General features: G+C 39.2%; 1 protein-coding gene across 1 annotated transcript in view; it reads left to right on the forward strand.

The window, feature by feature from the left end:
- The window catches only part of COL9A1 (collagen type IX alpha 1 chain), a 127400-nt gene that overhangs the window by 88429 nt on the left and 23900 nt on the right, over positions 1-15071 (forward strand). The window contains exons 26-30 of the mRNA XM_075269540.1: positions 5818-5862; positions 7313-7366; positions 8124-8177; positions 13893-13946; positions 14435-14506. Coding sequence (XP_075125641.1) covers positions 5818-5862; positions 7313-7366; positions 8124-8177; positions 13893-13946; positions 14435-14506 — 279 coding nt within the window. The remainder of the gene's footprint in view (positions 1-5817; positions 5863-7312; positions 7367-8123; positions 8178-13892; positions 13947-14434; positions 14507-15071) is intronic.

Raw genomic sequence — 15071 nt, forward strand, 5'->3', positions numbered from 1 at the left:
AACAGATTTTCTGTGACAAATTTTTAGTTCATCATATACATTTTTTAACTTTTTAGTTGATTCCTTTCTGCATTTTGTGCATCTTATTTTAGATGACCTCCCTGCTGAAGACCACTTTTAAATGCAATTTTGAGTTGTCATCTCAAAGAGCTTTCCCTGTATATAGATTGTGAAAAGCATATGATTTCTGCTTATAAACATACAGATTGGAAGGCTTAGCCAGCCTTTTAACATAGGGGGCGTTCACACTACCGTCTGTGTCCGACAGGTAGTGTCCGCTCCTAGTGTCCGTTCAAAATCTCTCACGGACATTAGAAGCGGACACTAGCTGTGTCCGTGACACCTGTCATTTATTTAAATGGCGATCGGGTGCGTTCTTTTGCACTCTGTGCCCTTCCTTCACTGTCCGCATGTAAAGATGTCCGACTTTTCAAGCGGACAGAAAAACCCGACATGTCGGACACTAGGACACACGGAGCGGACACTACCTGTCGGACACAGACGGTAGTGTGAATGCCCCCATAGATGTCCTATCCAATTTTAGATTGGCGGCAGTCAGACTGCTGGGGCCTGGCATATTAGATCAGCTCTTTCTCCATGCCGATGCAATCTCGCTCACTGTACTTTTACCAGCTGTGGTTGTGAGTACTGCAGCAGTTGTCTCATATACGTCTATGGGAGCCATTGCTCTAGTACTGCCACTTTAGTTTCATAGATGGGCACATAATACCCTTATACTTACCCTTTGAATTTCCATTACTCAAAACTGCCATTAATAAAAGTACAGCGAGTAAACGCTGCAGCTTGACTGGTTGGGGGAAGCATTGCTAGTCTACAATTGGATTTGATATCAATTATAAAAGACCAGATAGCTTCTCATTTGGTCTGCAATAAGAGCAATAGAAAGTTAAAGATTTACTAAAAAATACTTATGTAGTGACATTGGTCGTCTTACTTGATGTCACTTTGTAACCGACACTAGATATATATAGTACAACAATATTCACTACTATGGCTTCTTATAGTCAAGAATCTGGACCAGAACTTTGGCATCTAAATGCAGCTATGTTATTATTTACTTACCCACAGTAAAGGGTAAAATCACAATATCTTTATAAGGAAACATAAAATTGTAGGTTTTCTTGTACAGCACCGTAATATTTGCTCTTAGACATCAGGCCGCTTTAAGAGCCGTGTAGAGACTGTGGTATGAGCATCTTGTAAATTAATAAGAAGTTTTCACTGATGGAGATCATTATAGTCATCTACAAGAAAACCTTAATACTTTGACAGGTACTCGTGGCATAGCCTAAATAATTTTCACAGAAGAATAATTATCACCTGTCTCTGACTACGCGTCACTTCCAAGCGTCGTCACCTCATACGAGATAATTATCTGCCTCTCTGTGACAGGGTCCGGTTGGCAGCTATTGTATAGACTGAAGAAAATAGACAGGCACAAACAAGTTTTCAATTCTGTGTTCTTTATTTATAGAACTATGGTTTGTAATGAGTAAACACATTTAGTCTGATGGAAGTAGATTTAACACAGAGATTTCCTCGGAATGACTTTTACAGAGGATCTTGCAAGCTTAAGACGGTATCTCAGGCATTCCTATTTATTTACTAGGATATATCTATAGAAATAGATGTAGGCAGAAAGTGCTTTACTTATTGGTATACAGTACCACAGACCTCTATCCAAATTGTTCAACCCATCTGCCCTTATTGGGAAAGAAGGATGCCATGATATTTGGCTACTTCATTATCCCTCATGTTGCTTAAAGTGTAATGAAAGTAGAACCATAGGCCCCATGGTAGTTTGTCTTGCATGTACCCTTGCACAGTATATACAGTATGCATGACATCATGAATCCAGAATCTGTGACTTTGAACATCCATAGGTGCCTGTAGCAAAAATGTCATTTCAATCCTAAAAAGTTAAAAAATAAAGAACACATATGAAGAGAACATAATGTCGAAAGATTGTCATTTAGTCTTCACAGATGACTAGTGTGCAAGCTAGCAGTAAATGTCAGGGTACTTTACAATGATACATATAGAAAACAACCTAGCCATAGTCGGGACTGGAATAATATATATAATTCAGGTACATACAGTAATACAGGCATAATACAGGCCAAGAAGCCTGATATATAAATATCCTAATCCTGACTATGTTTTCAGCCAGTGATATCTCTGGAAATTAAGTAGATAGCACTACAACCTATAAAAGCAGAGAATCTCCTTTTTTCTCCACTTTCTACATTTTAAAACATTTGAGATATAACTGTTGAAGTGACCATCCCAAAACCGTTATTTTACACAGCCCCAAACTCCAAGCCCATAATAAATACACAGTTATCAGTGAGAGGCAGTAATAGCTTTCAATACAAAAGCAAGGGAAAGAATATAGAGTTGCAGGATTTCACAGAAAGGAGACAAAATGTCTTAAAGGGGTTCTATCAGCAAAATTTTGCTGTATGAGCCCCACATATGCGTGAATAGCCTTTAAAAAGGCTATTCAGGCACCGCTAATGTTATTTTAAACTCCCCCCCCCCCCCGTTTTAAAATAATACCCTAAAAACGAATATGCAAATTATACTTATCATGCATGGTGGGCGGTCGTGCACTGTCCAACATCATTTTCTGGCACACCTTCTTGCTGTGACGCCCCCTGGTCCTGGCTCCTTCCCGGCTTCGTCGTCAGCTTCTTCTGGCGGGATTGGTTAAAATGCCGCGTTTGCGTAGTAGCGCTCCCTCCGGGGGTACGGGTTGGGGGTGGGGTAATGAGATACTAGATGCCCAGTATGCTCAGTTCCCCTTAGAACTACACGAGCATACTACGCACGCGCAGGATTTGAACCAATCCCGCTGGAAGAAGAGGACGTGGGGTTCATACAGCAAAACTTTGCTGATAGCGCCCCTTTAATAAAGCATGTTACAAAATGTATTAATGACACAAATATTACCAGAAAATCAAAGGTTATCGGAAAGTTTAGTTAGACTTTAAGGCTATAATACACCTACAAATATAAAGAACATTAGTTATGTTGGTCTATACTGTATTATTTATTTCTGTGTAGTTATTTTTATTGGGTATTCAGCAATTCTATTGGATTTTGTGTGTATAATAAGGTTTTCATATATTTGATAAAGTACAGGTTTATTTCATCAACATTGTCATATAGGTATGGAATATTAAGCTTAGTTTGTTGTTAAGGCTGGGGTCACAAATGATGCAGTGGCAAAAAACATAGCTTTTTACAGTCCTTGAAAAGTGGGTGACCTTAGCCTAAAATTGGAAAAGAGCCATAGACAGATAACATCCATGGTAGCTATCTATACTAGCATCATGACCAACATATAATGGAACTGTGAGAACTACATACAATATTGCTTATTGATTCATCATTGGGTTCCTCAGTCACCTATTGGTTGTTGTATAACAAGGTTACAGCTGCAGATTATGGAACTTTTGTCAAAAGAAAATGATGGCATATGTGATGATTTATAGCAACATTAATGATAATGTTATTTCCTACTTATTCTAAATGTTATAAAGTCATTGTACCTTGTAGCTTGACTTCTGTTTGACTTGCTCTTCACATGTAGCACTTAGCAGTTAAAAAACTGGAAACCAAAATTTACTATCTGGCCTCTTTAACCAACATACAAGCAGCATTAAAGCATCCAAGCTAAATTATAGACCATGTTTTTCAATCCCGCTCTCACGTATTATGATTATCGGACAATAAAAGTCATAGCCAGTCATCTATCACTTTTTCATTCATCTATGCACTCTGCCATCTTTACTTGTAGAACATTGTTAGAATCTGTTCTAAGATTATAATTAAAGCCACTTATCATGTCTCACTTCAACTGCTGCAGAATGTTCCTATTTGGCATCCTAATAAACCATATGTTCCCACTCGAGTCTATTCAAAACATTGCTTCTATGCTCATCCATCTAAAGCACCACAAGATGCCTGACATCCCACCATAGAAATGTGTTCAGTAATTTCTAGCTATCTTTTAGGTTACAATTCACATCCACTTATTAGGGTCCAAATTTAAAGGAATATTGAATTGGAAGGTGTGAATAAAGTAGCCTTTACCAATATCCATGTAAAAAATTGTAGATCACAAGTATACTGTTATCATAATCTGTTGACCATATTGACACCATTTTTCTATGTATTTGAGATATTCTTCCTAATTCTTTCAAGGAGACTTTCATAAGATATTGTATCCAAGAGAATAATTCTGAGATGTATTATAACAAATGAAGTTGATTGGTCAGCTAAATAGATACATGTTTTGTGGGCATTATACTCAATATATACCAAGCATATGGTAGTTTCCATTTTAGCACCAAATCCCATGTTATCCTCAATGGTCACAAGACCTCAATATTGCTATGATTTCTGTATCCCTTCTGTTGATTGTCTCTGTACTTGTCCCTCCCACTTAGATGGTGCTTGGCAATTATTTTGTTAAACTGCCTGCTCATATTTACAACACAGACTCTAGATTGCTTCAATGCTATTCCACCACCGGTTTAGAAGCAAGCGGACAGTTTGCCAAAATGATTGTTGCACTTTTTCTATAGCTTGGCATGCAAATTATATTACGGTTGGGTGAAGCTGTCTGACATATACATGCTGCAAATTATCATTTGTGGCTGTCCAATGGCAGGCTAAAAACAAAGTAGCCATGCTGGATATTCTGCCTGGCTTTGTGATGTCCTGGAGTGTCCTCCAACCACATTCGGCTGTATTATTATTATTATTAACATCACTCCACACAGAGAACTAAATGATCCTGCAGTGTGTCTGTGTTTCTTTCGTTTTAGTTGCTATGATTCCTAGGATTTCTCTATCTGCCATGAGCTTGTACGTGTTTCTCTCTTGTTATATACTACTGTACCATCTATGAAACTGTATCACTGAAATTTCCCCATTGTGGGACTATTAAAGGATTATCTTATCTTATCTTATCTTAATGAAAATATCAGTGTTTGGCATCACTGGTTGGTTCTGACCAACCTCTGCCGACTCACAGAACGTTTTTTTTTTTAACTTTTAAACTATTCCCTAACCAGGCAGTTTATTTATTAATGTTGATGGCGGGATGGGTAGTACAAAGTATCTCCTTAGCAGTCAAATGGCTAAATGAACGTAAAGTATACCGCCAGTCTAAGGGGATCAGGTGACCAGGAGGTCATTACATGATTGGCAGACTCACTGCCTTGCCACTACGTTATACGCTATAATAATGTGGTCACGTGACTATTTGGGTGATCATTCCGTCACCCATAACCACACACATACCTGTGACTTTTTTAGTTCTCTAGACAAAACATTAAATAAAACATCACGTAAACTATGACTTTTTCTCATGTACACAAGGCATTTATTCTGTAGACATCAGGCAGCCAAAAATTTGGAGCTTGAGATATCCAGAAGGTAGAAACCCTTACAAACATTTGTTTAAAAGTTTCATTAATCCAATTAATCATTTTTTGATTACATTGTTATAAAAACTTTTTTGAGCACTTCAGACAGAAAAATATAAACATATACAGTAAATAACAAAGGAATAAAAATGAGGACAGTTGTACCACTGTAAAGTAATTTGCACCTTTTGGGATTTAGGCTCTTCTACAGATGCGCCAATAGTTCTTGAGTATGTACATTTTAATCTTGTTGTTTTCTGTATTTCTTTCGCGTGGAAAATATCTTTGTTGTTTTGTTTGCTACCCACAGATAATGTAAGTATAATACACTTAATTGTTGCATTTTATGTGTTTTTAGGGTTTGCCAGGCAGTCCGGGAGCAAAAGGAATAGCTGGAGAGAAGGTAACAATGTCTCTTTAACTAGATGCAATGTTCATTTTCGAATTTCATTTCAAAAGATTTTGCACTGCACATGTTGTATGTTAGATCTGATATTTTTGGCAGATAACTGTTGCAATCTGTACTACACATATAATTTGTCTTTTGTTGATAGTTTATTAGCTAGAAATGTTTTGGACATTATTTTTTTGTAGAGGCAAAGATGTTCAGTCATTAGAGTTCATGAATATTCCTTCAGAAACGAATACTGTAGCCAATAAATAAATTATTCAAAGGTAAAAAATAAAATCTATTCATCCAGTCTGAATAAAATTATTCTTAATATATAAGGGAGATTGGCTCTGCCAGCAAAAATGTATTTATAGAATGAAACAATGCGAGGTGCTTACACATGTCCATAAATTATTTGATGTTCGAGCAAATATTTTATAGCCTAGTTCCGATTTACAAATTTTGTTACGGGCCTTTGAATCAGGCTGATAAACAGCCAACAGTACATTGGTAGGCATGTTTGTACCTGATCATTGATACCTGCAAGCACTTCCACAGATGAAATGACAAAGGAAAAATACTTATCCGTCATTTGTCTCATCATTGATGCTGACATTAAAAATTACTTGTTGGCTGCGTATCTACTCGTGTTAACATGAGATGTGGTTATGGCAATAATGAAACTGTATGTGAATGATCGTAATAAGAATGATTGCTCCAGGTAAATGGAACTAATCAGCACCGATCGACTTACTAATGTCATTGATCGCTGCTGCAGTTATGAAAATGTTGTAGGTCATTGCTAGGCCACATATACCCAACAAAGCTGTGTTTATAGAGTACTTACATCTCTATGCTGTAGAGTCATAGATATTCCATGTGCTAATGATTAGTGTGCCATATGACACTATTATATGCAGATAGACCCCCCCACCCCAAATCAATGCAATGCTACTAGAGGAGACTATCTCGGTGAATTGGGTCTGGTGAAGCATGCTGCTATAGACAAATCACAGAAAAGCTGGATTTTTAGAGCATGGACACTGAATTACAAAGGAATGTTACCTGAAGGTTGTTTGGAGCTGTAATACATTGGGCCAGATGTATGAGATACATTCACAACAAACTGTGATTTTTAAAACAGTATGAAAATCTGTATGTCTACAGAGCAAACAGACTTGTAGATTATTGGATTCAGTTAAATACAGACTGGACTGGTACAGCTGCAGGTCTGTATCCTGTACATTTGTAGTCCATTGTAGACAAGACAGAACACAGATCAAGGATATACCCATGTGAATAAAGCCTTAGGCATGAGGATGTGATAAGTCTGTAATTAGGTCTTAAAGAACCCTCATTATGTTTTTTTTTCCATTTGCCTTCTAATATAATAAAAATGATTAAAGCATAAATCATCAATGTTTCTGATTTCTAACAATCTACCTTTTATTGTATTATCTAGGGAAACAGTGGTGCTCCCGGTGTTGCTGGATTAATGGGAAAATCTGGTAAACCTGTAAGATTTAATTTTGTTTTCTGTGATGTTTTTGTACATTTAACATTGCCCTTATGAACTGAGGAAGATAATACACTTAATTATTAATATCCAGAATTATTATTGGAATTTGAGGGGCCACACGGTGGCTCAGTGGTTAGCACTGCAGCCTTGCAGCGCTGGAGTCCTGGTGTTCAAATCCTGCCAAAGGCAAAAACCATCTGCAAGGAGTTTGTATGTTCTCCCCATGTTTGAATGGATTTCCATCCCATATTCCAAAGACATACTGATAGGGAAAAATGTACATTGTGAGCTCTATGTGGGACTCACAATCTACATTTTAAAAAAAAATATATATTATTGGAATTTCCTATAAATTTAATATTGATGACAAATCCTTACGATGGGTCATAAGTATCAGATCAGCCAGGGTCTGACACCCACCCCTTCCTGCTTATCAGATGTCTGCAATTGCCTGTTTGGCATGTTGGAATCTAGTCCCATAGTCACTAGAAAATTTATGGCTGGTAATAGGTGAAGAGACTGCGGCATTTGTCCAATTTTTGCCCCTTCTTCAAATAACCAATATGACATTTATGACCTGTCCTGAGAATAGGTCATCAGTATCGTAGTGTTTGAAAACCCCTTTAATAACCCCAAGAATGCTTGCGTTAAAACCAAGTTATAACAGAGCAGTATGGGGATAATTTTTGTATAGACTCAATGGCATCTACTGTTTTCAAGCTATTGACCATCTGTTTTTAATCAATCTTTACAGGGTGACCAAGGACCTCAAGGGGAGTCTGGTCCAAGAGGACCTGGTGGACCATCAGTAAGTAAAAAAGCTTAGTGGTTGTCCATGTATAAAATAGAATAGTCAATGGGAGTCGTATTTTTACATGTGTATTTTACCAAAATACATGCGCGTTTACTCCGTGTGAAGGGGCTCTCCCATTGACTTCAATGACATTTTACACGTGTATTTTGACGTTTATTTTGATGTGTATTTTGACTTGTATTTTTATGTGTATTTTGATGTGTATTTTGACGTGTTTTTTTACACGTGTAAAAAAAAAAATGCCATTGATGTCAATGGGAGTCTTATTTTTACACGTGTATTTTTATACGTACATTTTGCCAAAATACACGCACGTATACTCCATGTGTAGGGGCCCTTAAGAACTATTAGGAGTCAATAGAATGACACACAATGTACAGAAGGGAACAATCTTTAATGGGGTTGGCACTGGAAACATGATTTAATAAACTTACTAGAAGATGGTGGCTAATTCACATATACAACTATCAGTAAGAAGGTTTCAGTTTGCATCATGAACCTTTCTGTGGGACCAGAGAACAAAAATAAAACTGCGAGAGCTACTATAATATGTCACATTTCTGTCAGCCTTAATACCAGTATTAGGAAACAGGACCTGTATTGTAGTTCAGATTGTTGAACTGTGATCACAGTGTATAGTACTGTATATTGTATGTAGGTCAAGACATGCAGTAACCTCTATGTGATCCAAAAGTATGTTTTATCAGATATGTGCATATTATAGAAATTCAGGAGCTTTAATTTTTTAACACCAGAATATGAAATCAAAGCTGTTATTGGTTTCTGTGGAGTACAAAGACTTGTTTTTTTTTAATATAGATTCATGAATCTCACATCTCTATATTTTGCACAGTATATAATGATATCCTATAGTGTATCGCCAACATTGCATATTAAGCTGGCCATACAATACACTGTAGATAGCTGTTGGCTGAATACTCATACCACCGTCAGCTTTTCCTTCCAACCTCCTTCATATAAATGCACACATGACTCAAATGAGTATGCATGTCTTCTCACTGTAGAGAGTAGAAGAAGCCCATGCTAGACCTTACCTTCTTTGAGAACAAAAGGATCAGGCATGTTGAAATATAATATGTCTGATTAATCACCCAACAACCCCACCCCCGATATCTGCCGTCAAGGGAAAGACAGGGGACATCCATACATAGACTATAGGCCATCCATATGTGCTGTCTATGCAACCAATGAAAAACATCCTATATTCTAGTAAAATTTATTCTGATTGGGGATCTATATGCAGTTCATCTGCCATCTGCAGACAGTGATGTTTTTCTAAGGGTGGGTTTAAAATGGAAATCAATGGCAATGGCATCCATCACTCCACTGCAACTATTGTCCGTTGCTCTCATCCTGTGATGGATGAGAGCAGCAGACGTTCATGACAGGAGTGTGGACATCCCCTAATTGGGTACATTCAACTCAACTCCCACAATGCATTGCTCTCTGATAACAGGAAATCAGTAGAATTCTAAATTTACTGTTATGCCTAAAAAGTGAATAAAATATCCTATAATTAACCAGCAGTATAAGATAAGTAAATCTATGCACATACAAGATTTAACTGCATGGTAATGGAGTTTTCTTGTGTGTGCGGACACTGTACCACCATGTTGTCAACAGACCAGCCATTATTAAAGCTGATTACTTTATTGCAGTATTTTATTTCAATCTTGTAGGTTGTGGAAATGTCATTTTGGAAAACATTCCTATTTTGCAGCATTTCTTCACATCAGCCAAAAACCTTTTCACAAAACTGTATATATGTTCTTTACTCTTAAATGTGTCCCTGTCACTAAGAAGCAACAGTAAGTGCGGGATATAAAATTTACTACCACAATCTCTGGCCAACTAATAAACATTAGCAGTAGTTTTTAGGTGGCAGTGAGCCCTTTTACATTACATTTTACATTACATATGGCCTGATGTACTTAATAATAATAATAATACATTTTATTTATATAGCGCCAACATATTCCGCAGCGCTGTACAATTTATAGGGTTCAGATACAGACATACATAACAAAGAACGTCATTTCACACAATGGGACTGAGGGCCCTGCTCAAAAGAGCTTACAATCTATGAGGTAGAGAGGGTGACACAAGAGGTAGCAGGGGCGGCATTGCTTATACAGTGTTCAGACAATTTTGTGCATTAGGAATTGTGATAGGCTTGTCTGAAAAGATGCGTCTTTAGTTTGCGTTTGAAACTGTAGAAGTTGGGAGTTAATCTGATTGTCCGGGGTAGAGCATTCCAGAGAAGTGGTGCAGCTCGGGAGAAGTCTTGTATACGAGCATGGGAGGTTCTGATAATAGAGGATGTAAGTGTTAGGTCATTGAGTGAGCGGAGAGCACGGGTTGGGCGGTAGACAGAGATGAGGGAAGAAATGTAGGGAGGTGCGGCATTATGGAGAGCCTTGTGGATGAGAGTAATAACTTTATATTTTATTCTATAATGAATAGGCAGCCAATGTAGCGACTGGCACAGACCGGAGGCATCGCTGTAGCGTCTAGCCTGATAGATGAGCCTGGCCGCTGCATTCAGAATAGATTGTAGAGGAGAGAGTTTAGTGAGGGGAAGACCGATTAGTAAGGAATTACAGTAGTCAAGGCGAGAATGAATCAGAGAGACAATAAGTGTCTTTAGTGTATCTCTGGTAAGGAAAGGGCGTATTCTGGAGATGTTTTTGAGGTGGAGGTGACATGAACGTGCGAGTGATTCAATATGAGGGGTGAAGGAAAGGTCTGCGTCAAATATGACCCCAAGGCAGCGGGCATGCTGCCTAGGAGTTATAGTAAGGCCTGAGACTGCAATGGATATATCAGGGACAGATCTGTTAGATGGTGGAAACAGTAGTAGTTCAGTCTTAGAGAGATTTAGTTTCAGATAGAGCGAGGACATGATATTAGAGACAGCAGAGAGACAGTCACTGGTGTTCTGAATGAGTGCAGGGGTGATGTCACGGGAAGATGTGTATAATTGGGTGTCATCAGCATAAAGATGGTACCTGAAGCCAAATCTGGTGATGGTTTGTCCAATGGGGGCTGTGTAGAGAGAAAAGAGCAGGGGGCCGAGGACCGAGCCCTGAGGAACCCCAACAGCAAGGGAAAGAGGGGAGGAAACAGAGCCCGCAAATGATACACTGAAAGTGCGGCCTGAGAGATAAGAGGAGAACCAGGAGAGCGCAGTGTCATTGAGGCCAACTGAGCGGAGCATAGTGAGGAGAAGTTGATGGTCAACAGTGTCAAAAGCTGCAGAGAGGTCCAGAAGAATAAGAAGAGAGAAGTCACCATTGGATTTAGCCTTTAGTAGATCATTAGAGACTTTTGTGAGAGCTGTTTCAGTAGAGTGCAGAGCGCGGAAACCAGATTGTAAGGGGTCAAGCAGAGAGTTAGCAGAGAGATAACGGATTAACCGAGAATAAACCAGGCGTTCCAAAAGTTTAGAGATGAAGGGGAGGTTAGAGACGGGTCGATAGTTAGCAGCACAGGATGGGTCCAGGGAGGGTTTTTTCAGTAGCGGGATTATAACAGCATGCTTGAAGGAGGATGGGAAGATTCCAGAAGAGAGAGAGAGGTTAAATATTTTAGTAAGGTAAGTAGTGACAGCAGGGGACAGAGATTGGAGAAGGTGTGAGGGGAAGGGGTCACTACTGCAGGTTGTGGGGCGAGATGAAGAAAGTAGCTGGGAAACTTCCTCTTCTGTGACAGGTTCAAAAGATGAGAATGGACAGTCATAAGTGCGGCTGGTGAGGGGATCAGTACTATCGTAGGTGTGGGAGTCAATGCCACCTGGGGCTTGGGCAGTAATTTCCTGATGGATCTTATCAATTTTATCATGGAAATACATGGCCAGGTCATCAGCACTAAGGTCTGTGAATGGCGTCTGCACCTTGGGTGTGAGTAAGGAGTGAAAGGTTTCAAAAAGCCTTTTAGGGTTGCTTGAGAGAGAAGAGATGAGGGCGGTGAAATAGTCTTGTTTGGCAAGGTAAAGGGCAGAGCTATATGTTTTAAGCATAAACTTGAAGTGGAGGAAATCTGCAGGTGAGCGTGATTTTCTCCATAGACGTTCGGCACACCTAGAGCAGCGCTGAAGAAATCGTGTCTGTGGCGTGTGCCAGGGCTGATGCCTCCTATGTGGGACTTTACGAGTGGAGGGGGGAGCAACCTCATCCAATGCATTTTTGAGGGTATCATTATAGTGACTGGTGGCCAGATTGGGACAGGAGATTGAAGAGATGGGGGACAGGGAGGACTGTAGAGTATCTGAGAGGTGCTGGGTGTCAATAGCACGCAAGTTCCTATATGTGTGATGGATAGGGGCGTCTTGTGAAGGGGAGAGAGCACTGATGGTGAGAGATAGAAGATTGTGGTCAGAAAGCGGCAGAGAAGAGTTAGAAAATTTAGAGACTGTGAGGAGTCGATGGAAGACTAGATCAATCGTGTTACCGTCTATATGTGTGGCGGAAGAAGAACATTGTGAGAGACCAAGAGAAGTGGTTAATGAGAGAAACTGTGAGGCAGCCGGGGAGTGAGGGGGGGCAATAGGGATGTTAAAGTCACCCATGATGAGGGTAGGAATGTCACTGGATAAAAAGTGGGGAAGCCAAGAAGCAAAGTGGTCCAAAAATTGGTAGGGTGAGCCAGGTGGGCGGTAGATCACAGCTACACGTAAGGAGAGTGGCCGGAAAAGTCTGATAGCATGGACTTCAAATGAGGAGAATGTGAGTGAGGGGACCGGGGGAATGGACTGAAAAATGCACTGTGGGGACAGGAGTAAGCCTACCCCACCACCCTGCCTGTTGTCAGGCCTAGAGGTATGTGAGAATTGTAGGCCACCATGACACAGAGCAGCAGGGGAGGCAGTGTCTGCCTGCTGGATCCAAGTTTCAGTAAAGGCGAGCAGGCCGAGGGATTTACTAAGGAATAAGTCATTAATATATTCTAGTTTGTTACACACTGAGCGGGCGTTCCAGAGAGAGCAGTTAAAGGAGACAGGGGAGAGATGAGGGGAAGGAACATGGTAAATATTGATGAGGTTTGTAGGCCTTCTATGTGTGCAGGAAGAAGAGTTAGTGAAGGAAGGAGGGCCGGGGTTAGGAGAGATGTCCCCAGCAGCGAGGAGGAGTAACAGGGACAGAGACAGAAGGTGGTTCAGTGATTTATGTGGGCGCTTCTGTTTGGTGTCACTGCTAAAAGAAATAAAGGGATGATTAAAGAGTGTGAAAAGTGTGTGAGAGCTGTACATGGGAGAAGGAAGAAAAGAGGGACTGATATGGATGGTGTGTACTGGTGGTAGAGATGGAGGAGAGATCTGCAGGAAGACAATGGCTAAGATAGTAAGAGACAGTGCAGCTACAGGATACCATGAGGTAAAACTTGTTGTTTTAGGTTGAAATTTACCTGGTGTTCTGCCATGGTTAGCCTGTTTCGTGCCCTGTTTAAGTGCCATGTATAAGTGCACTTTGGTTAATCTGCACTTCGGTTAAGATGCAATTTGGTTAAGATGCATGCTGCAGATGATGTACTTCAACATGGCCACATTTTCTTGAGTTGTGGTTCTCTGTACAGCTGGAGTTACACTGTGCAAATCTTTGTCATTGTCATTCTGTAGTTATTGTGACTTTTTAGTGTATCATTAAAATGTTACATTGTATATAATTTCTCTGCTTTGTTCTTTTAATTCAGGGTGACAGAGGAGAGCCCGGTCCTTCAGGCCCACCTGGACCACCTGGAAAACAAGTAAGTAAAAACACATTTATACTGAAATGAAAAAATATATTTTGTTAACATGTTTAAACATATCCTAAAAATCAGCAAATCCTGAAAATATTACTGATAAAAGTTTCCTGGAATAATTACATAAAGCAATGAACTTATTTAGGGAAAGAAAATATTGCAAGTTTCAGATCAGAAAAGTGAAAAGATGTTCTCTGTCTGGAAGCAATGAGCATGTCTATGAATGCCCTCTTTCTATGCAGCCTGGCCACTATTTACATAGCATCGGCAGAGAGGGTCCTGTGTGAAAGAATACACTGTTCATAAGGAATGTAAACCTTGGGGATTGTAGCTCCTGGTGGAAGCCAAGAATAAACAGCGCTCACTGTCATTTCCTTTTAGCTTATTTAAAGTAATACAATTTGCATGCGAAGAACAACAACGTTTCCACTCTATGTGAATGTTCACTAATGTGCTAGAGAATTCATTTCAGTGTGTGATTTCTTTTTAAGGGTCCACGAGGTGATCCTGGCTTTCTAGGTCTGCCCGGCCCTCCTGGTCTTCCAGGACTTAAAGGTGACAGGGTAAGTGTTGTGTCAATAAATTCATCAATTCATTGTGTTTATACACTGGACAAATAGATTAGTAGTATTATTAATTATTATTATTATTATTATTATTATTATTATTATTATTATTATTATTATTATTAATAATAATAATAATAATAATAATAATAATAATGAATGTAAAATACATACAGAACATACCTGGTTACTTATGATGGTGATATAATGTTTTGGATTTGTATAATCTACAAAATTCTTCTTCTTCTTTCATATGTTTGATATTAGAGATCTCTGCGGATTACAGCATATGACAATTTATACTACAGCATGTGGCAAATGCAAACTAAAATCTCTGTCTCTGACATTTATATGAAAGGGGATATCTTCCTGCTGGCTAGACAGCAAGTAACAACTAGGGCATGTAATTAACAGAATGAGAAGGAGCACTTCTTGGCCAGAAATGTATAATTGAGGTAGAACTGGAACATTTGCAAATTATGCAGAGATAATGATAACGGTGCACATAACCATTGTACTTCATCCAATTATGTGTCTATGCATATCAAGACAGCAAAACTTA

This window comes from Leptodactylus fuscus, chromosome 3 (assembly GCF_031893055.1).
Source record: "Leptodactylus fuscus isolate aLepFus1 chromosome 3, aLepFus1.hap2, whole genome shotgun sequence".
NCBI classification, from domain to species: domain Eukaryota; kingdom Metazoa; phylum Chordata; class Amphibia; order Anura; family Leptodactylidae; genus Leptodactylus; species Leptodactylus fuscus.